This window comes from Xenopus laevis, chromosome 2S (assembly GCF_017654675.1).
Source record: "Xenopus laevis strain J_2021 chromosome 2S, Xenopus_laevis_v10.1, whole genome shotgun sequence".
NCBI classification, from domain to species: domain Eukaryota; kingdom Metazoa; phylum Chordata; class Amphibia; order Anura; family Pipidae; genus Xenopus; species Xenopus laevis.
The window spans coordinates 27,848,211-27,872,670 of record NC_054374.1 but is presented as its reverse complement, the minus strand read 5'-3'; the positions used below and the strand labels follow the sequence as shown (position 1 = coordinate 27,872,670).

Below are 24,460 nucleotides of genomic sequence, written 5' to 3'. Positions count from 1 at the left end.
GGATGGGTACCGTACAAGTCACCATACATGTGTGTCTACCTACCTTTGCTTCCTTTGTTTGAGCCAACAGTGCAGACGATCAGAGCTGCCTCACCTACTGATGCTACAGGCACCTGTTGACATGCTACATTAACTGATTCCATTTTCAAAAAGGTGGGCTCCCCATCCCAATTGTAAAGTCCACCAGGTGCCACACCCCCTCTCCCCATGCAAATACCTTGATTTTTTGTAGTTGTGATTGGAGCCAAGGGGGTAGTCAGGAGGCAGCACCCAGGGTTTCAGTGAGAGCAAGTCTGGGTCAGTGGGGCCCACTGGGTTTTTTCTCTGTGTCCTGAGGGTCCAGTCTGACCATGCTGTCATGCAGGATGGTTTCTCAAACCCTGCTCCAACCTGGCACACATGTCTGGACAGTCGGGCAGTATGGGCTTGTATAGCCAGTTGTATGTATGGAGCCACTGGTTTTTATCCAACTTGTCTGCTATGTAGGGTCCGTCTGAAGCATTGGTAGCCCACTGGGGCTGCGACATGAAGGGCCCTACTGGCAGTCACCGGGGGCCCCTCCCGACTTCTAAACTCCTGCCCCCCTACCGCGTGGAACGCCACTGTGCAGTGGCAGATATTTTTTTAGGGGGCTGCCCCCAGGGCTACACAGCAGCTTGTTTATATAAACTATAGTAGTACTGATCTGTTATCTACTGTGTATCCTGTGCTTGAATGGCTGCCCCCATGGCTACACAGCAGCTTGTTTATATAAACTATAGTAGTACTGATCTGTTATCTACTGTGTATCCTGTGCTTGAATGGCTGCCCAGCAGAAAGAATCCCAAGGCACACAGGATAATTGCAAGCAAGCTGCCTTGCGTGTTTATTGCGAATTGCACTCCGCAATAAACACGCAAGGCAGCTTGCTTGCAATTATCCTGTGTGCCTTGGGATTCTTTCTGCTGGACTGTTTGTGAGGCGGCCGATCCTCTACCTTCGTGCACCAGGTGTCGTTACTTTAATTTACTAAGGGTTTGCGAGAGCCATAGTTGAACTACTTGAATCGCTGCCCCCATGGTTACACAGCAGCTTGTTTATATAAACTATAGTAGTACTTATCTGTTATCTACTCTGTATCCTGTGCTTGAATGGCTGTCCCCATGGCTATACAGCAGCTTGTTTATATAAACTATAGTAGTATTTATCTGTTATCTACTGTGTATCCTGTGCTTGAATGGCTGCCCCCATGGCTACACAGCAGCTTGTTTATATAAACTATAGTAGTACTTATCTGTTATCTACTGTGTATTCTGTGCTTGAATGGCTGCCCCCATGGCTACAAAGCAGCATAGATATCTACAGTATAGATTTAATATGGTGATCAATGTCACAATGCCTTTCCTATTCTGAGACACTTGCTCTCTGTATGTAGATAATAGAAGGCAAAATGGAAATGAAAAATGAATTTTCTGGCAAGAAGTCTAATAGATAAGGGTTTTATTGCACAAAATATAAACAAAACAGAATAATATTTATTTTGGGAATTTGTGGTGTTCATATATTGAAAACTGGAAACTGAAATTACGGGTTTGATATTTGCACATTTTTTCCTGCTCTGTATGTTGCTACAGAATCTTTGCTGTGATAGGTGCTTTGTAATGTGTAATATGCGTTGTATTGTTTTGGCCTAAAAATTTTGCAATTTCAACCCACTGTGTATATTTTCTATGCAGATGAGATGACAATAAATCAGACTTGACTTGACTTGAATGCCTGCCATAAAGCAACCCTGGGCAGCTGAGTGTTGCCAAAAATGAAGCTAAGAGGTCACATGACTACCATGGACCAAACCTCCTTTTAATCTTAGTTTGTCACCATATTTTGTTTTTTCTTGCATCCCCTTCAGTAAACACTGGCAATATATGTGATATAGACACCTGTGCACAGAAGCTAGCTTCCCCTGCTGGAGTCCCTTTATTACAGGGCAACTATTTATTGTTATTTCCCTAAAAGCAAAGCTCTTGTGATACAGGGGCACAATAATGACTACATATTATTCTGTTAATATCATATAAGAACATTAGTGATGGGCAATTTATTTGCCAGGCGCGAATTTTCACTTTCACCAAAAACGGACGCCGGCATCCAAAACGAGATGCCAGCAGCGTTTCTCTAATTTTTCGCCATTTCATTAGTTTCTCGGGAAATTCGCAAATTTTTCAGCAAAGCGAAACGGGACAAATTCGCCCATCACTAAAGAACATTCCAAAATTTGTCTGCACTGCCAAACTGTGGGATCTGCTATTTTTCTTTATTATGAGTCACAGAGCTGTAAGAGAATTATGTCAGTGGAAATGTTCTTCCTCCCTGTTTCTCTGTACACATGGTTTGTTCCAGGTGCCTCCGCTCTCTATCACTCTGCCTGGCTCAGTCGGCTTCAGGTAAGAGCACAGGGATGAGGGAGGCTGCTGTCTCTCGTCCCCGAGGTCACACAGCACAAAACCCTTTGGAATCCCGTCCAGCTTTCTGACTTGCCACAACACTGACTGACAGCAAAGGTAAGATACACTCGTCTTGTACACAAACCAACACCCCCTTATAATCAGCTGCCATTCATTTCTAGCACCCTTGGCACTCCACATTCAGGCGCTGTCCCTGTGATACTTGCAAGAATATTTGGCAAGTTACTATGATGTTTGCACAGTGATTATGTGTCTATGACATTTATGGGCAGATTTATCAAAACTCAAATTTCGATTTTTTTTTTTTTTAGTCTAATAAATTTGAATATACTTACAACTCGAATGTGAGGTTATTTAAGAAGAAATTAGAACATCTAATATTCGATTGAACAGGAACGATCGAAAATTCGATTCGTATTCGATTCAAGTTTTTCCTCCGAAAAAACCCAGGATTGACTCAACGGAAATCTGGCATTGACTTGTACATGAACTTGGCAGGTTTTGGTGAATATTCAAACTAGTACTGTTTTCATGTTCGCGGTGTGATAAATCTCACATTCGAATTTACAGTACATTCGAATAGGGGGATTCGAATTCAAATGTGTGAATTTTGACACCAAAAATATTCGAAAATTCTTATTTACTATTCGACTAAATCTGCGCCTTAGAGGTTGCAGTCGGAATTCATTGCTTTTTTTTGTTAAGTTTATTACAGGCACATCCATGATGGAGAATAATGCTTATCTAAGCTAAGGATGTGGGTTAGGCATCAGTGCTCTGTGTTCAGTTCCATGCAAGGACTGAAGCTGATGATTGCATTGCAAGGACGTTGAATTATTATATAGAATTTATTCCCACTGACTTCATAGAATTTATTCCGACTGTGGCTATCACTGGGCGGGCAGTCTTGTCTAAATTCAGCCCTGATATTCTGATCAAGAAGGGAACTCCGATTGGTGCAGCATCTGCAATTGCACTAGTGCCCAACAAGATGTTACTGATGATTTTCTTTATAACCATAATAAAGCTAGGTTTTGCTCAGTCTGATTTCCATGCACTGTGATGGTATGAAGCAAAAGTGCCAGCAGTACTGAGACCCAATAAGCACAAGGGGGTTTCAGCACCAGACCGGATTATTACGGCAGAGGGGTTCTCCATAGACTGAAGTGAAACAGCACCCCATGTGATTATAAGTATAAGTTTTAATTCCATGTCGTGAATGTGTTTTTTTGTAAGTTTTTATTTAACATTTACATTTTTAACAACAACAATACAGAGGGAAAGCCCCCTTGGTTAAGAGTGGAGCAGAAAGAAAGGAAGGGATAGAGTGAGCGAAGAGAAAAAGGAGGCGCCATGTTTTTCTTACTGATTCTTGGGGCACTGCTAAGGCAATGTATTCACTTCCAGCCATGTTCCCCAGATGGCTTCAAATTTATCAGGGCATCTGCGGGCCTAGTATACCAGTTTCTGCTTGGGTAAGGAGTCATTGATAAGTTATTGTTCAACGCAGGCGGACCCATGGATTTCCAGTGTTGCAGTAATGCCTTTTTTTGCATAATAATGAAATTGCAAATAACACAGTTTGGCTGGGGGTGCCAGTGGCAAGCCCTGACTGGCTATCTGTAGGTTCTGGCAAATGCCAGAGGGGCTGTTGTAAGATCCCATAGACAGTAACTGTTTAGTGGGCTGGTGGGGGGCTATTAGGGTATCTGTGCACTTGAAATGCCAGGGCCTATTCTGGATCCAAGTCCAGACCTGCTCAGTGGTAATGTTTCCATGATACCCAAAAGACAGAAGCTGGGTGACAGTATATTGGGGAGCGCTAAGGTAGTTTCAGCATACATAAGAACCTCCTGCCAAATACCGTGGATTATTGGGAATTCTCAGAAGACATGAAAGAATGTACCCACAGTGAATGTGTTGTCAAAATTAGTTGCCTATACAATTAGCTCTATATTTAAATACAAACATTCATACCCCTCAATTACGGAACCAGTATGGCAAGTTGTATTCACAGTGTATGTCTGCATGTAGGAAAGCAATGATCTGTGCACACAAAACAGCTGTGAACTCATGTCTATGAGAAAACAAATGGAAGCTGAAGTTTTCCTATAAACAGAACTGGGGCATTTGTCACATTGCCAGCTCGGTCCTTATCATTACAAGATATGCTCCTTCTCTATAACGCTCACTGCAAACTGAAGACTCACTTCTCCTTTCTCTTTCATGCCATATGCCAAATTTAAATTGGTTTATTTGCATACTGATCTCCTTGGCTTGATTCCTGGGAGAGCAACATGCACCGGCCTGTAACATACAGAATGTTCCTCATACACAGGCAACCTGACTCAGGGCCTGAACTAGAGGTAGGCAGAAGAGGCAGCTGCCTAGGTCTTAATTATAGGGGGGTTCTGGCAGCTACCTCTAAAATTGTCTTCTGCCTACACCTAGTCCGTGTTTGCACCCTTCAGTCTTACTCCCCTTCCTTCCCTCTTTCACCCACCCCTCCGTTGTTCTCCCCTACCTCCTGTTACCCACCCCTCAGTCGTTCTCCCCTCCCTCCTGTTACCCACCCCTCAATCGTTCTCCCCTCCCTCCTGTTACCTTTCCATTCCATCTCTCACCCCTCCCTCCCCTCTGTCTCTTACCCCTCCCTCCCCTTCATCTTTCACCCCTCCCACTGTCCCCTCCCTCCTGTTATCCCACTACCCTCCGTCCTGTCACCCTCCCCTCCATCTCTCACCACTACCTCCTAGGTTTACTAGCGAGCCCAGCCGGCCTGGCCCCGCCATGACTTTTTTGGCTGGGAGTGTAATATTAATGTACACTCTAACCCTTTAAAGTGAGACTGTAACCAGCAGTGGATTATTGTAGGATCTATCCCATCTAAACTGGGCAGTTAGGAAGATTAAAGCTACTCAAAGTTGGTCCTCACAAGACATTAAATTATTAGATTACTGGAACTCAGATAATCTCCCTGCATAATGTACATTGGAAATTATCTACCTTACAAGGAGTAAACATGAAGAAACTTTAAGATGTGTTTGAGTGCTGAAGTCTTTCACTAAAGGGCACCTGTTGGGTAAAAATGTTATCCCCAACCAAAGGTGTGGGCTAATGGAGCCCGAGTTCCGATTGGGGATAACAGTAGTTTTTTTTTTTAAATAAAAGTGCCCCCCACCAGCGCTAGGCTACCTGCACCAGGAGGGAGCTCCCTGTGTGTGCAGCCATGTTGTGTCATGATGAGCAATTCGGGGCAGCTTTTCATTATGCACATGCGAGTAACCGGACATTGCTGCTCGCATGGTAGTTCCCTCCCGGTGCTGGTAGCCTAGGGCTGGCAGGGGGCATTATTTTTAAAAAAACTACTGTTATCTCCAACCGGAATGTGGGGTCTATTAGCCCGCACCTTTGGTTGAGGATAACATTTTTACCCAACAGGTGCCCTTTAAAGGCAGCTGTTAGAATTGATACAATAGTTGCTAATATTCCACAGGTATTGCTGGAAAATGTAGCAACTAATGTAAAAATGTAGCAAATTGTAACAGTTCAGATGCTCCTGGATCACTGAGTAGTGTCCTGCAGTAGGTCGGGTACCTGCGGGTCTTCTCAATAGCAATTTTTACTCCTTTTTTCTGATCACGCCTACTTCCGATAATGCCACTTCTGGTTTACAATAACAGCACTTCCTGATTCTTGATGGTCAGCGGGTCGCGAGTCCGAGTTGCGGATAAGGTATTTGTGGGTCGGGTAGCGGGTCCAAGTGGGTAAGAATGCGGGTTGCAGGTACGGGTCGGGTATGGGTTCCAAAAAATGGACCCGTGCAGGACTCTATCACTGAGCTGCCAGACTGAGACATTAGAGACAAGAACATTCAACTTTAAACTTACATTTTGGGAAAACAGTAAAAAATAAAAGATAGAAAGCATCAGAAAAAAAGTATTTGTTTATGGTGAATAACTCAACTGAAAAATGTGTTTGGAAGGCGAACAATCCCTTTAAGCACTGGGTTGCCCATCCAGAAAAACGTGATCTCCTTGTTAACAAGTCACAATCTGCTGCTTTTGCTCCCAGTGCCTAAACTCTACAGGCAGCAAAACAGGGAATGTTTCATCATGCAAACCATAACCTACATTTTTACATTACTATAGTTGCTCCATTTTTCAACAATATCTGTGGAATATTAGCAACTAGTAATAAAATTCTTACAGCTGCCTTTAATGAAACTCAAGGATTCTGCTCTGCATGGACAAACATAACCAACGTATAAATTAAATGTATCAATTTAGAATAGTAAGAGTCGGCGACCCCCCCCCCAGAGCTGAAATGAAACTTTACACTTCAATATTAGAAAAATGGTCACATATGGAAAATAGAAAGTAATTGGAAAAAGTCTTTATTTCTGGTGAACAATCTGAAACAAACTGAACTGCAAAAAAGTGTTGGAAGGTGAACAACCCCTTTAAAAAGGGAATGTTCATATTTATATGACATTTTATTATGTTACAGATGGATCAAATCTAAGCAGCATTTCAATCATTATTTATGCTGTATGGAATTGCTGTTAAGAGCCATATGCACCAGGAGAGTGTGAAGCCTTCTGCTTGCTAGAACTCCATTACTAATGTGTAGTTTTTTCTTTTTTGTTTTCTAGTTTTATAACAAGTTTTTATTTTCTCCCCATCAGTGCCGTGAAATAGAGGGTGTAAGAAGAGGGGGGGCTGGTCCAGAGATTGGGATGTAATGGCCGTGTTGTATAGGCCTGTGCTAACCAATGGACCACCTGAAGATAGTCCCATGCTCAGGAGAGCCTCTCTGGAACAGCCCAAGGGGAACGATGAGGAACAGAAACCCACTGTAAGTAAGAGATCAAGCAACTCCCAGTTTCCCTCTGCTCAATTGTGGGTTTCCCCAAGGGCCTATTTTTTGCCTAAGCATGGCACAACTGAAGTGTGCCAGTGCCAATTCCAACTTCCTGGTTTATTCTGTTTAATACAAAGGGCTTTTCAATGAGCCATAAATAGGCAATCAGAAAAAGAAAGAACAAAGTAGAGAAGAGAGGAAGTTAAAAAGATTCCTGCCAATGACATTAAAAACTAGGTAGAAAAAAGAAGCAAATACAGTGGCTCATGTGACAGCGACATCATTACGGAATCAATTCTCTAGCAACTTCATGGGAGAAAATCCAATGGGAAATTTTCGCAGAGAATTTTTGCCAGTGGAATGTCTTCACATCACACATGTTATTGTGCAAGTGGGATTTAAATTAGGGATGCCCCAAATCCAAGATTCGCTTCGGAATTCAGCCACAATTCAGTCTTTTTCAGCAGGATTTCGGCAGAATCCTAATGTGTATATGTAAATTGGGGTGGGGAGGGAAATCCTGTAACTTTTTGTTACAAAATAAGGAAGTAAAAAAAGTTTTTTCCCACTTTTTCCCATACCTGGCCCTAATTTGCATATGCAAATATGTGGCCAAATCTTTCATGAAGGATTCAGGGATTCAGCTGAATCCTAAATAGTGGATTTGGTGCATCCCTGATTTAAATATGCAATGTTACTGCAAAAATACAGTTTATTGATGGAACTTTGAGGTAATATTTGCACTTTATCCTGCAAATCGGTTATTGGCCTTCAAGCTGTGCTACTTATTCACTGATCTGGACCCACTTTCCAGTGGGAGCATTTGTACTATAGCATATTCCATCAGAGAGAATAAGACCTACTAATGGCCTGATTTGGCTGTACGGGTGTATGGGTGTAGCGATCCCCTACCCTGTGTGTCACCACAATTCTGAGACTGGCCGCATGTACCGTGTTGTTGTGCAGTAAATATCACACTTTCAGCAACAAAGGAGCCATGGTTCCTGGTTAACAAGTGATCACTAGAATACGCGCTGGTGTTGCCTTGCAGAGCCGGGTGAGTGCGACATAGCCACTTTAATTATTCAGCTAGTCATGTAATACTGTCTTTTGCATGTTTTATAGTTCGGAAGATGTCACCTATTCTCACAAAGCATCCTTTGTGTTTTGCTCGCCTGCTGGTAACAGAGCATCTTCGTTGGCCTGTATTATTATTATTATTAACATGTATTTATATAGCGCCAACATATTGCGTAGCACTGTAAAGTAAATGTGATTATACAACTACATCACATGAATTACATATATAGAATATATGGAGTAACAAACATCACAATCAATACAGGTACAAAAAGGTGAGGAAGGCCCTATGCATAGGCATACAGTCTAAAGGGAAGAGAGTAATACACAAGGTGTGGGAGTGGGCAAGATCGAATTAAGTGGGTGAGAAATGTGGTATTGCGTTTGGTAGTTAAGCAGAGTGAGGGTAGGCTTCTCGAAAGAAGTGCGTTTTCAGAGATTTCTTGAAAGTAGAAAGGTTGGGAGAAAGTCGGACAGACCTTGGGAGAGCGTTCCAGAGGAGGGGTGCAGCCCTTGCAAAGTCTTGAATGCGAGCATGTGAGGAGGTAATGAGAGAAGAGTTGAGTAGCAGGTCAGTAGAGGAGCGTAGTAAGCGAGTGGGTGAGTATATAGAGATGAGTTTAGAGATGTAGGGTGGGGCAGAGTTATGAAGTGCTTTGAAAGTCAGTGTCATTAATTTGAATTTGATTCTGAAAGGTAACGGAAGCCAGTGCAGGGATTGACAGAATGGCGAGGCAGAGGAGGAGCGGTTGCTGAGGTGTATGAGCCTCGCAGCAGTGTTCATTATGGACTGGAGAGGTGACAGTCTCTGGAGGGGGAGGCCAATTAAAAGAGAGTTACAGTAGTCTAGACGCGATATGATGAGAGAGTGAATAAGAATTTTGGCAGCGTCTTGGGTGATAAATGATCGTATTTTGGATATGTTCCTTAGGTGGAAGTGACAAGATTTAATAAGTGACTGGATATGAGGAGTGAATGACAGGGCAGAATCTAGGATAACCCCAAGGCACCGGGCCTGGGGAGAGGGGGTGATAGTGGAATTGTTAACTATGATGGATACTTCGGGGATGCTACTGGTGTTAGTTGGAGGAAAGAGAACCATTTCAGTTTTAGAGAGGTTTAATTTAAGGTAGCGTTGTGACATCCAGGTAGAGATAGCGGACAGGCAGGAGGAGACGCGAGTTAGGAGTTCTGGGTTGAGATCAGGAGATGAGAGATAGATCTGAGTATCGTCACTGGTTTTACTTTAAAAGATGCAAATTTAACCTTAGGCCAATGCTTTCAACATAATGGCAGCGATACAGTTCCCTAGCTCTACCTAATGCCATCCCACTACAAGGGGCACACTTGCCGGCCTGTCCATTGGGAATATTTATAAAGAATTAGAATTGCTTTTCCATTGCATTTCATCATTTGTCTGCCTTTTACAGATTTTTCATTTTGTTTTTCTAGACAGTATTGTGTCTACTCTGACCGCTTGTGGCCAAATCATAATTGTTCTCTTTTCAATAAAAAAAGTTGGTAGTTGCTCAATATATCATGATGTTGGTCTTTATGTACATCATCCTCATCTGTATATGGTCTGATCGTCAGTATCCTCTAAAATTTTCTGTTGTGTGGGCTTTCTGCTGCAAAATGTTGTCTCAAGGCTGGTTGCTTTACTGTGTGATTGGTTCGGTATAATTGGCTCAGTATAATTGCAGGGGCAATCCTGGCCCCTCCCCCGGAAATTCGCTCTTAAAGTACCAGAAGCAGCATTTTTGCTGCCCCTGGTACCTAGTGGGGCGCTGCTGCCTGAGGCAACTGCCTCAACTCGCCTCATTGGCGAAGCACCCCTGTATAATTGGCCTGGTATAATAGGCTTTTATTCAAGTGATGTCAGTCCCTAAATGGATTGTGGATGCACTGCCCCATATAGCAGACTCTAAGGGAGTTTGACAACACACCCAAATTGTGGCATTTGTGTACTGGAAACAATAGCTGGATTATCACAATACAGTGGGGGTCATTTATCAACACTGGGCAAATCTGCCCATGGCCAGTAACCCATGGCAGCCAATCAGATTGCTGCATCCATTGTTCTACTTGCAGCTGGTTTCAAAAAGCTAATCAATGATTGGTTGCTATAGGTAACTTCCCATGGGCAAATTTGCCCAGTGTTGATAAACAAGCCCCAGTGTGTCTTGCTGCTCAGTAGAAATGACTCTAGGAAAGGTTGGCAAGGTCCCCAGACGTATTCTGCTCAGTATAACAGACTGTAAAAAACATTTTGGAAAGGTCCCCAAAATATAGTGTGTGTTGTCAGGTCAGTAAAGTAGTGTTTACAGGAGGCTGCCAAGATCTGATAGTAAGTTGTTGTACAGGATCTGCTCTTATGTGTTAGACAAGTCAGGGAACATTGACAGGTTCCTTGTCTACTCGCCACCAAATGTACTTTTATTAATACACTGCCTTCCCTGCAATGGTGTGTTGTGGGGTGAACTTTTGGGGTGCTAACAGATTGCTACATTGCTTCAATAAGAAATTGAAATGTAAGGAATGTAACGCTGATTCTGCCCAGTTTAGGTGGCACTGCTAAATAAATACCGTAGCTCAAAAAAAGATATTCCTTTGCAATATGGAGTGGTTCACCTTCAGGTTTAATTCTGAATTATTTGTATAAAATGGAGTCTATGGGAGACGGCCTTTTTGTAATTCTGAGCTTTCTGGAAACAGGTTTTTGGATGACGAATCCCATAGCTGTATAGCCAAGAACAGTGTTGGAGCTCTGAGGGGTTTCACAGTAACGTATGCATTGTTTTCCTCAGTCCAGCAGTCAGACCCATTCAAGATCCCATTCATGTTTGCAGGGTGCATTCCCATTGTTAATGTATAATCGATCTACATTGCATCGGATATGCTCCACACACTCCCACACGTTCTGTCAGTCTATCCAGCTGCCTCCGGTTAAACAATATTCTGTGTCCTGATTATATTTCTCTACATGTTTCACCTGGAATTAAGGTAGACCTGGACTGGGATTGAAAATAGGCCCATGCATTTCAGGTACACAATGGCCCAAACAGCCCCCCAACAGCTCACTATGTGACTGTCTATGGCAACTTACAGCAGCCCCCCGACATTTGCCACAACCCACAGATTGCCAGTCCAGGCTTGAATCAAAGGACCACAGCTTCCAAATGCTTAAGCTAAACGGGTCACTTACCGTCCCCCTGAAATGGAGCACAGAGACCTGTGGCCTAAAGATCAGAACACAGTGTACAAAGAGCAACACAATGGCCAATTGCAGCCTTTCCTTGCACGTTGCACACAGCTTTCTATAACATAAATCACCCAAGATTTGAGGAGCAAGTTGTGTCAATGAGATGTTTCAAATGAGCCGACTGAAGCTGATATATTGGAAAGTCCTGTTCTTATGCAGGTGGAGAAGCAGTGCAATCTCTTGCCCTTCTGTGTGATTCTTTAGCAAGCGGTGCCCATTGCTCTCCAGTCTTCACAACTGCAAACGTTTATTGAGTGTGACGTTGTGTGTCTGAGCAAGGCCATTCATTTACTGAAACTTGCCATCAAGGCTAAATCTGACCATAGATGCAAAGATAAAGTCGTCTAAATCCAAGTTTCACATGATTTTCAGACCGTGTGTGGATTGTCCCCATTTTTTGTACCATGGAGATCGGTCATTTAGAAGGATAGAAGATTTCTCTAATGATAATATTTCTGCATGAATCGCCTATCTGACCATATCCATGGGAGATTGTCACTTCTATTTGTCAGACACAACTTTCGTACGAATGCTGTCATGGGCAGAGCATCGTCTGATTTGTTCTTTTACTACTTTATTTCAGCTGAATGGTTTGTGGCAGGTCAGAACATTGCGATGTTGTCGGAGACAAGGGTAAAATCTGCATGTCTATTGCTGGCTTAAAGTGCAAAAGGCATCTTTTTCTACATAAATGAATCTTGCTACTAGCGTTAGCACCCAGCAATTCATATTAATTAGGTGCTTCCCATGGTTCCCTCTGTCCATGTATTACAACAAAATAAACATTTTGCCCATAATGTGCCTTTATTTGCTCTCATGGACCTTGTGCTGCCCCTTGCATGACATTTGCTTCTATTTGTATACATACATGCCCCATAAAAGCATATTGTTTAAAAGGCGAAAGCAGCAGTGCATGTGGGCACAAGGAGCATTGTGAGCCCAGCACTTTACAATTGCTTAAACAGGTATGGGATCCATTATATGGAAACCTGTTATCCAGAAAGCACAACATTACGGAAAGGTCATCTCCAATAGATTTTATCCAAATAATCCACATTTTTTAAAATGATTTCCCTTTTCTCTGTAATATTTAAAGAGTAGCTTTTACTTGTTCCCAACTAAGATATAATTAATCCTTATTGGAAGCAAAACCAGCCTATTGGGTTTATTTAATGTTTACATGATTTTCTAGTAGACTTAAAGGTCCCCCGATGGGGTTCCCGATCGATATCTGGCCAAAAGTCAGTCAGATGTCAATCGGGCAGGTTTAAAAATCGAGGACCGAAACGGTTCTTTGATGTGGTTCTCAATATGAACGCCCATAGTTTGATTGTTGTGATCCTAGGGCCCACAATCAAATTAGCCCGATATTGCCCACCACAAGGTGGGCATATTGGGGAGAGATCCACTCATTTGGCGACCTCGCCAAGCCAGTGGCTCACTCTATGTATAGCCAGCTTTAAGCATGAAGATCCAAATTATAGAAAGGTCCATTATCAGGAAAATCCCAGGTCCAGAGCATTCTGGATAACAGGTCCCATATCTGTACAACATTTAAATTACAGGGCTCCATTGTGCATGGCAGTGACAAGTGGCGCTAAATTCAGATTGCACTGATGTAGGCCTATGTAGCCAAAACATGTTGTGCAGGACTTTCTGCAAATAAAGAAATTAGATTTTAAAACAAGAAAAAAGTGCTCTCCGGCTATTATGTTCTGTACTTGGAATCTTTGCACTCCGGCATGGGGCTTGCAGTCCGTTGAGAAGCACAAATATCCATATGACTAAATGAAGGACAACCCTGTATTTTTATTTGATGAAATTTCCATTTAAGTGCCGTTTCCAAGGCAATAAAGCGAGAAGTACATTTTTTAAGACCTAATTAATTTTGGGGAAAGGTGGAGAGATTTTCCCAGGTTTCCCTGCAAGTCCCACCGGCATTAGGGCCCCACACACTCAGCTATTTAAAGCAGAGCACTTTGGACAAATTTCTCTTGAGGCGGAATGCAAATTTCTCATCCTTGAAGTTCCAGGACACACTGAGTGTATATAAATACAACTTGCCTGTTCCTTGTGTCACCAGTCATGTGCCTGAGTCTGGCCAAGATATGGTTTAAACAAAGAACCAGGGGCTGCACTGCACTGGGAGATGAAGACAGGATCAAGAGCAGAGACTGGTGCGGAGGGATTGTCTGAGGCAGCCCCCACTGATAAATATCATGTACGCAACCTCTTCCTAATAGCACCCACATTGCACTACGACTGGGTCCCTTTGTAACCATGCACTTCCCTTCCTGCAGGTCTCAAGCTCCACTTACAAACAAAGAAGTGAGGAATTTCGGAAGATCTTCAAAGAGCTGCCAGAAAGTGAGAAACTGATAGTAGGTAAGAGAACACCTTGGTAGGGTGATGGCTCCAAGCACCCTGGGTGATTCACTGTTATTTTAGAAAGAAACAGGCACCCTAGTACCAAACTAGGTCAGGCCCTTGGGTAAAGGGATTCAGTGCCACGCAGATTGTTATCACAATAAATAGAATAAACTGTTTACCTTGTGGCACATCACGTCCTGCTATCTGGGACACACTGTAAACCCACACACTACCATGTTATTTCAGGTATGTATGAGTGACTACAGTGTAATTTCTACCCACAACATTCCTTCTCTGTATGTTTGTATTTTACCGTTGCCATATTGTTTCCCCAAAGCAGTACAGAGTGGCGTAACAATAATGAAACAGAACCATGCTGTGGGGTCTGGGCAATACTGTGCTGTAACTTGTTGTGTGTATTTGTATATGTGAGGTAGCTGCCAGGTCACATTGAAAATGAAGCACCTTAAGGTGGTGGGTCACCTTTGAGTTAAGTTTTAGTATGATTTAGAGCAGTGATCCCAAACCAGTGGCTCATGAGCAACATGATGCTCATTGACCCCTTGGAGTGGCCTCAAAGCAGGTGAATTCTTGACTTGGAGGCAAGTTTTGGTTGCATAATAACCACATGTACTACCAAACAGAGTCTCCCGTAGGCTGCCAGTCCACATAGAGGCTACTAAATGGTCAATCACAACACTTATTTTGCCTCTCTCTGGAACATTTTTATGCTTGTGTTGCTCCCCAACTCTTTTTATATCTGAATGTGGCTCACAGGTAAAAAAGGTTGGGGGCCCCTGATGTCGAGAGTGATATTCTGAGACAATTTGCATTTGGTTTTAATTTTTTGAGTTATTTAGCTTTTCATTCAGCAGCTCTCCAGTTTGCAATTTCAGCCATCTGGTTGCTATGGTTCAAATGACCCTAACAACCATGCATTGATTAAAATGAGAATAAGGAATATTGATAGGGGAGGGTCTGAATAGAAAGATGAGTATTAAAAAGTAACAATAACAATACATTAGTAGCCTTACGAAGAATATGTAAGTAAGTGACCCCCTTTTGAAAGCTGGAAAGAGTCATTTAATTCAAAAAACCAGCGTCGGACTGGGCTGGCGGGACACCGGAAAACACCCAGTGGGCCCCAGACCTCATGGGCCCCTACTGGCCCAGACCTATCCCCCATTGCTGGCCTGCTTTTGGCTTGTTTCGCCTGTTTGTGCGCATACGCATAATTTTTACATATTTGCGTCACTGCACTGCACTTCCGTCTGTTTTCTTGCGCATGCGCATCTGCGCCGTTTTCTTGCGCATGCGAATCTGCGCGGTTTTCTTGCGCATGCGCATCTGTGCGTTTTTTTGCGCATGCACATGCCAGGAATTTAGCGGTCAGAGGGGGCCCCCTGGGGACTGCCAGGTGGGCCATTTGTTGAGCAGCCCCGGAGGGCCCCGAAGGCTCCAGTCCGACCCTGCAAAAAACAAGAAAAAGTAAATCATGAAGGCCAATTGAAACGTCACTAAGGGCAGGACTTGATGATGCGTTTTGACCCGACACATCGCAATGCGACTTAACGCATGCGGCGTGTCGGATGGTTTACTGAAAATGGAAATGAAGGAGAAATCGCACGTTACAACTACATTGATTTGACTGTCGGATGAAATCGCATTTTGTTAATAACCACACTGATCTTATTGGCTGGGAATGGGGTGATAGATACACATAAAAATCCAGTATGCAGAGTGGGCAATCATACCCTTCCCTTTACCCCACCTTAGAATAGAATTGCCATTGTATCACCTGTGTGGGATTTACTTGTGCTCCAGTCACTGGGAAGGAATTTACAATTGCACAAATTGTTACACTGAAATCTTATTGTCTTGTCTTTGTTTGTGTTTTTGTCTACAGATTACGCGTGTGCCTTACAGAAGGAGATTTTACTTCAGGGACGAATCTACCTCTCCGAGAACTGTCTGTGCTTCCACAGCAACATCTTCCGCTGGGAAACCACAGTAAGGATCTCTGCAAACTCAGTTTCCTTTGCATTGTGCTGCTAGCATTACCTACCTAAGAGAACAATACAGTATTTCAACAGATAGTTGGTGTTTCCACCAGGGATGAACCAAATAAACATTAGTTCCTTTCAAAATTTATTCAGCTGAATTCCAAGCCAAATTTGTAACCCTAAGTTGTCTATTAAAGGAACAGTAACGTCAAAAAATAAAAGTGTTTCAAAGTAATGAAAATATAATGCAGTGTTGCCCTGCACTAGTAAAACTGCTGTGTTTGCTTAAGAAACACTACTATTGTTTATATAAATAAGCTGCTGTATAGCAATGGGGGCAGCCATTCAAAGGAGAAAAAGCTCAAGTTACACAGCAGATAGCAGATAAGCTCTGTCTGTCTAATGGTGTTATCTGTTATCCATTAGTTAACCTGTGCCATATAGCCGTTTTTCAATTTCCGCCATTGCTACACAGCAGTTTGTTTATATGAACAATAGTAGTGTTTCTGAAGCAAACAGATCAGTTTTACCAGTGCAGGTCAACAGTACATGATATTTTCATTACTTTAAAACACTTACATTTTTTGGTGTCACTGTTCCTTTAAGTGGCACCTGTGCTGTGAGTGTTTAATGCATGCTCCCCCTAGTGGCAGCTTTCAGTATCTAGTTAAAATTAATACGATATTGGATAAAGTGGCGATACACTGCACTTGCTTCATGGTGTAAACATTGCTGTATGCGCAAAAGGACCTGTTGTATGAAGCATGCACCAGTCATAAAGGTTCAGGTACCCACCCCTCAGCTCTGCTGCTGGATTTAGCCATAAATTATCGGATGGCAGCAGGGGAGATATTTATTTTTATACACATTTTAATTTATTATAAAGGGAAGCCCCCCTAAGCATCCCTTAAGCATCCCTACACACAGACCCGATGTGGAATAAATGTCCCCAGTACAAATACTGGTCAGTCACCTATCAACCACACACTACATCAGGCACTGCATTTGCCACCACAGAGCAGGAGCAGTGCTTTTTAGATACAATGAGAAAACAATTGGAAATACAGAGAAACAATTACTGTAATTTGTGTCAATTGCATTTGGAATGTAGGATTAAAGTAAGCCCTGTTGATTGCGTGTTCCCTCCTGTGTGTTTCCAGATATGCTTACAGCTCCGGGATATCACTTCTATGACAAAGGAGAAAACCGCTCGACTTATTCCAAACGCCATACAGGTCAGCACACAGAATGAGAAGGTAATGTGCAACTCCTGAATTTGAGTCCTTCATTCTGAAATGTGGTTGTACCAGATTCATTACATTGCTTCAATTGGATGATTAATGTTAATGAGAGTATGTGATGTTGAAATAGCTATAGAAATATAAATATATATAGTGCTGGGCAGGGCCCGCCATCAGAAATTACGGGGCCCAGTACAGCAAAATTTTCTGGGCCCCCTGGTCCCCACCCACCCCAGATCCTGTTCCCAAACTCCACCCCAGATCCCGCCCACCCCATACTGTAGTAAAACGTCTACATAGAAATCAGTGCTAAAAATGGTAAACCACCTCACTCACAAGTTATAAAAAGCCATTGGTGGTCAGAGCCCTCTTATAATTTAAAAAAAAAAAGCATTGGTGGTCAGGTCCCCCCTAAAAGTTGAAAAAAAAAATCATTAGTGTCCAGGCCCCCCCTATAAATTAAAAAATAATTACACCAGGACCCCTTATAAAAGTTTTTATAAAAACATTGATGGTCAGGGGCCCCATAGAATGTTTAAGAAAAAACATTGGTGGCCAGGGGTTCAATTACATTTAAAAAAAAAAAAACACACATTGGCGTTCAGTTGAACTTACTTTAGGTTCTTTAACAGCTTCTTTGGTTTCCTTCAGCTCCTTTTATAGCTTCGGGTCTTTACATTGCTTTAGGGCTTCAGCTGCGGCTCCTTTCGTAGCTTCAGGTCTTTTCAAGGCTTCAGATTCGGGTCTTTTCTTGGCTTCAGGTCTTCGGTGGCGCATGAACTTTGCGGAAGTGTGCAACACAACCGGTCCCCCCTTTAGGCCCAGACCCGGCACAGCTGTACCTACTGTACTCACCTGATAGCGGCCCAGGTGCTGGGTAAACACCATACACATAAGGCACTTGTACATTACCACTGCAGTGTCCAACAATAATGCCACAAGGGTCATAGTTTCTTGTACATATCTCAACAGCTTTACCAATACAGGGGTCTGTGTTCCATTGTTCCTATTGCTTCCCAACCTGCCAAACCCACTACTTACAACACAGAGCACAAACAAATGTATGACTTGTGACTGTTGCACTGTTGCTCATATTCTGTGTATAAATGAGTGAATGTTACACATGATTCTCCTACTCCAATAGGCGACTTTCAGTTAGTAACTGGGAAGGCATACAGTAATGATGGTGTTGACAGATGGCTGCCAATAGGGAGCAGTAGAGCAGTACTTAATGATCTAGCCATGGTACATTTCCAGCTGCAAGTATTATGCTTATGCAAGGAGCAGAGCATAGCTTATCCCAGGGTGCAATTGCTTCTGAACCAAAGCTTAACTAAAGAAGTAGCTAGAAATATTGTACATTATGTTTCTTCTTTTCTGCTGATTCACTGCACATGCTCTGTGCTGCTGTCATTTGCTGAGCTTAGGGACCCACTCACAATATACAGTACACATAAAATATAAATATCACAATATAAGGCAGATTAGTAATTAATACAGTCAGGGGCGATCCTGGCCCCTCCGCCGCCCGAGGCAACGGAAGTTGCTGCCGCCCCCCAGGGCAGCAGAGAGGGCCAGGGCACTAGCACAGAGAGCCTAACTGCGCTCTCTGCGCTAGAAGAGCCGAATTTCCGGTTTGAAAACCATAAATTCGTCTCTTAAAGTACCAGGAGTGACATCTTTGCCACCCCTAGTGGGGCGCTGCTGCCTGAGGCGACAGTCTCAAGTCGCCTCATTGGTGAAGCGCCCCTGAATAAAGTTAATTACTACATGGCACCACAGAAACCAGTGCAATTAGCATCAGAATTTAATAATTAGCCCTGTAGCATCAGCTTTTATTACAGACAAACCTCATTTTCTGCTTGATAATTTGCGACGACCCCTAAGCTTAGCTTCTCAACAGCTGCTCAGAGCCCACTGAGCATGTGAGTGTCACAGACACTTTCCAAGATGGTGACCCCCTGTGACAAGTTCGAAGTCCTGGATCATTGCTGCTATTGACAAGCTGAAACTTTAGGCTGATGCAATAAGTTCAGTATATACAATATGCCATTTTTAGCCGTATTCATTTTTAGGGTTTAGTTCTCCTTTAAGTGAGCAGCATGGACAGTGTGCACTTGTACCCCTTAGCATTGTAGCACTTGCACCCCAGGGTATCGTAAATGGCTCCTATTGTCATACCAATGAGGATAAATAACCAAACTTTTCTAACCTGGCACCACTGTTGACTGGGTCCCAAGGACCCACCTGAGAACCTGATATCAAGGGCCCATAAGCCAGAGCATGAAACAGTTTTCTTGTTGTTGAAAAAAACACTGGAATTCCCATGTTTGAGAGGTTCATATCTGAAATATGCTCATTCAGATGGATACATGGATATGGATTATGGATATGGATTATGAATACATAATATGACTTTGGACCTTGCATGAAGACTGATCTTTTACCTTTTCTGCACAGCTCTTCTTTACGTCGTTTGCTACAAGAGACAGAAGCTTCCTAAATATCTTTCGCATGTGGCAGGATGTGCTTCTGGATAAGGTGAGGTGGAGTGAAAGTGTAACTAGACCATTGAGGGATCTCATTCACAAGGTTTCATTTACTAAGTGTATCCAAAGTGCAAAAACCAGTGCATAATGCATTGTCCCGCAATTCCAGCATCTCGACACTTGCTAGGAACGTTTTCAGCATTCTTGTGCCATTTTGTTAATTTCACTAAAGTTGCAATTTTTAGCAGGTCATGGGTAAATTGTTTCACGCCCTCAATTTGCATGTGATTCAGCAAATGCAATACAAGAAAATAGAGTTCCGGAGTAGGAACACCTCTGGTCAGTGACAGGTGCAAAAGCAACAGCAACCAACTCATTTTGATGCCATCGGTTAAACAGGGCATACTATCCCAGTGGCAGAGATCATATCAGATCCCCATTGGAACCAACAGTTCTGCCCTGCTTCATGGCTGAGATTCTAGCTATCTGTATAACAGAGCATTCTGTCCCAGTGGCTGCACAGATCATATCAGATCCCCATTGGAACCAGCAGTTCTGCCCTGCTTAACGGCTGAGATTCTAGCAATATGTATAACAGAGCATTCTGTTCCACGGCCCTTTTTTACTTTATTTTAATTTTCTATGCTCCTGATAAAGACCACTTAGTGGTCGAAACGCGTTGGGCAGATGTATTGATTTTGTAATCGCTTTTTCTTTTTTGTTTTTTTTCCTTTTTTTATTTGATACAGTGTATGCAATCCACTTTTTACCTTTTGAGCTCACATATATTGGAGACTTGGTTGGGCAGCCTCCTGCTGGATCAGCACCTCGCATTTTCATATGAGTGTGCGCCTTCCAACATTCTGCTTCTTCGTTATTACTCAGTCCTACTGGCACACACACAGAGTCACTACAGGTCACTAGGATACCATAAACTTGTTACAGCTCAGTGCCACTGGGCACATAGTCACTACAGGTCACCAGGACACAAACACACTGGCTCAGTCCCAAGTATAAGTATTTATATTCTGTAAGTGTCATGGTTCCAGGTGTATCTGAAACTGGGCACTTGTGTGACATTCAGCACCTTGGTCAGGTGTCCCCTTCTCTGTTATTAGGAACTATTGCTTGTTATGCAGGTAGGAGTTAGAGGAATGTATAAGAGGCAGTTCCACCTTAAACCTCCTGTTCCCCATGCCAGTGCATGACATCTCTTTGTATAACAATCCTACTGCACCTTACTGAGAACTCATATCACCTTACACCTCCGTTATCCTGCCCTAGTGTGAGTTTTGGGTCAGAGCTGCAGACACCTAGAAAACCATGAGTGTCATTCATCTAGAGGCAATAACACACAAATATAAATCATGGTGTTTAGATTTTTACATTTAAGCCCTTGTTTGTAGTCTAGAATTGCACCCCAGCCTCACAATAAGATATATGCAAAGTAGTAGTATTCAGGATTTTATCAAAATGAACTGTCCTTCAGACTGTCCCTACCAGTGCTGTTCTGGTTTGGCTGCTTTACTTGCCAGTAGATATCGGCCAACCTTGTGTTCCAGTTTGGCCAGTTAATTCCTCTGGGTTCTTTTCAGGAGCCAACATACAGACCAGTATTCACACAACCTGAATAAACAGATATTCAAATTGTTTGTGCCTCTCTGTAGAGGGAACATTTCTTCGGATGAAAGGAGAATGTACTTTGGGATCCTGTGTAACTGGTCTGTACAGAAAGTAGCAGAGTATGTGGCACAGGAACATCAGTGACAATAAGTACTCAAAAGGTGTCCATGGTTTGGCAAGGTCTCCAAACCAGTGGATCTTTCCCCACCTTGAGGATATGCCACCTTAAGGTGGGTCATTTTGGGCTGATACAATTGTTGGGCCCTGGGGGCATACAGGTGGACGGTTATACAAGTTCTTGGAGAGAGGACTGCATCAACAGCCCAATCAGATATTGGATGGGGAAATCCATTGGAGGGCCCCCTACGCAGGCCAATAAGCTGCCAAGTCGGTCTGTCAGCAACTTTTATCGGCCCATGTTTGGCTACATTAAAGTATGGGGACCCCTGCCTGTCCAAAATCTCATGCCAAACCAAGGGGATTGAGGTGAAGTTGCCCTTCCTTTACTGCTATAACAGCCCCTGCTCTTCTGGGAACATTCACACAAGACCAGTGGCATAACGTTGGGGGCCTAAGGTCACTCTCCAAATATTTTTTTCAGGCCCCCATCCTGCTGTATTGTTGGTTACTGTGGAACTATAGCAGGGTGACTGTCACCCAATGTTTCTATATATCTGTAACCTTGTTATGAGCTAAGGGGGCCCAGCCTGAAGGCCAGTTAGGGGGAGATTTGGGGTGAGTGGTTATTTGTGCCCTGGGTACCCCTGGAACTATAGCAGGGTGACTGTTACCCCAATGTTTCTATATAGCTGTAACCTTGTTATGAGCTATGGGGGCCCAGCCTGAAGGCCAGTTAGGGGGAGATTTGGAGTGAGTGCTTATTTGTGCCCTGGGTACCCCTGGAACTATAGCAGGATGACTGTTACACAAATGTTTCTATATATATGTAACCTTGTTATGAGCTAAGGGGGTCCAGCCAGAAGGCCAGTTAAGGGGGAGATTTGGGGTGAGTGTTTATTTGTGTCCTGGCTGGGTACCCCTGGAACTATAGCAAGGTGGCTGTTACCCCAATGTTTCTATATATCTGTAACCTTATGAGCTAAGGGGGCCCAGCCCGAAGGCCAGTTAGGGGGAGAATTGGAGTGAGTGCTTGTTTGTACCCTGGGTACCCCTGGAATTATAGCAGGTTGACTGTTACACCAATGTATCTATATATCTGACTCTTTATTGAAATTGCATGTAGCCTGTGTTGTTAACTGGGCCTCAGGTAGCCATTGGGGCTGCTGTATGGCAAAAAGATTTATTTGTATTGGCTGAAATGCCTCTAATTAACTTCCCTACAACAGTCTCGTTTATTCAGCCTCCTATGTGATTCAGAAGTGGCTAGTGCTCTGCAATGTTTCACTGGATTGTGCTGAAACAAGTTGTTGTGCTATAAATATTGATATTCTTCGTTCCATCCCTTGCACTTGAGTTATCTGATGACATGAACGTAACCTCATCTATGTGCAAACCATAAAGCAATACAAACAATATTGTTGTTTATGCAACACTTCTCCTTCAAAGAAACCTGCTCCCTTTCCTCTGTTTGCATGTGTTCATTAGCATAATGGCCCTGGGCCATCTCTGCATCAGAGGGGCCTAATTATGATTAGTCATAAAGACATATAATGGCCCATGTCATAAAAGCACCACTAGACGTTTGCTTGCAAACAGGTAACCAATAACTGCTAGCGGCTGATGGGATACTAGACTTGGCACAGATGTTGCTGGTGTATATATCAGGGATGTGCAACTGCAGCCCTCCTGCTGCAACTCCTGGCACCTACTGACTGGAACTAGTGGCTGACAGTACCACAGGGCTGGTTCATCAGACTGATTTTTTTCCATTCTGGGGCATAGAATTCTGTGCAGTCTTAATTAGGAGCTAATCAGTCGTGTCGGATGTGGAAGTGATATATGTCTATTTAAAAGGGAGGTGGCAGCCCTTCTCCTAGAATCTCAGAATAAAACCTTTGATATTAACTGGCTACTACTTCCATAACAGCTCTTATTGCATTGCCCCTTGGAATAACTTATCCCTATTCTTGTGTATAGGGAGTGCCGTGACTTTAAGAAAGGGCTCACCTGTGCAGGTTTCCTGTGGGCGGGGTCGTGGGACAGGCTGAACTGCACAGAACTTTCTATCTTGTAGACTAACTAGGAAGTCACAACAGTGCAATGGTTACAGGTTAGTGGTGTGTGTTTTGGGGGGACTGACTGCTGAATCCCCTCCATGAGTCTCCTGTCACTCCTACAGTCTGGATGGAACCCACGTGAGTATTGAGAGTGTGTCTGGCATGGGGCAAACCTCCCTTGTTCCAAATGTTTTAGCTTTAACCTTTTCTTTGCCAAAGCTGGCCTGTAGGGAACATTATAGATGCCTTTGCTCCCCACTATAAACTGTGTCTCCTCATTCTCATATTCTTGGACACTCAAGTCTATGTTGGAGGATGCTGGGGTGCTATAGTTCAGCAGCATCTTGTCCTACATAGCCGAATAAGAAGCACTCAGGAGGGTTACATCCAGGCCTCGGGGCTAATATTGTTACTCTCAGCACTTCCTCCTGCTGGTGACATTATGTTCATTACATTTGAAATGAATGGGTGTTGGAAAGTTGCCTAGAGCTACGTTCTAAAATGGGTATTTTTGGTTTTACATTGCCTTCGAACAAGAAATCCCCGTATTCCCCCTGATTGTTGGTATATGACTTAAAATACTTTCATCACCCTTGCAGTCTCATCACTATAAGCTGACCCTCTAGAAACAGCAGGCTGCACTGATTTCTATACAGCCCTGTCTCTGAATTGCTAAGTGACCACTGTACTGAATTTATAGATAGGTCAGTTTTTAAGGAAAGAGATGGCAACCCCATTTCCCAAATTATGTCTGTGGTGCACCTCAACTAGCCAGTTAAACGGTATCATTGAATGTAGGGAGGTGTAACTAGGGAACCACAGGCACTGGGTCCAAAAACTGCACCCTGCCCAGGACATGCCTCGCACACTCTTGACTTTAGGCCTCTATGTTGCCCATGTGGTGTCTC

The 24,460-nt window shown here is 43.2% G+C and overlaps 1 protein-coding gene across 4 annotated transcripts in view; it reads left to right on the top strand.

Annotated features, from left to right (window-relative positions):
* Positions 1 to 24,460, top strand: part of MGC81152 (uncharacterized protein) — a 56,665-nt gene that overhangs the window by 11,049 nt on the left and 21,156 nt on the right. The window contains exons 1-5 of one of the 4 annotated variants that reach the window (XM_018248176.2): positions 7,158 to 7,301; positions 13,950 to 14,034; positions 15,926 to 16,029; positions 17,183 to 17,278; positions 19,724 to 19,804. In XM_018248176.2, the coding sequence (XP_018103665.1) occupies positions 7,188 to 7,301; positions 13,950 to 14,034; positions 15,926 to 16,029; positions 17,183 to 17,278; positions 19,724 to 19,804 (480 nt within the window). In that variant the 5' untranslated portion in view covers positions 7,158 to 7,187. 4 annotated transcript variants of the gene reach the window in all.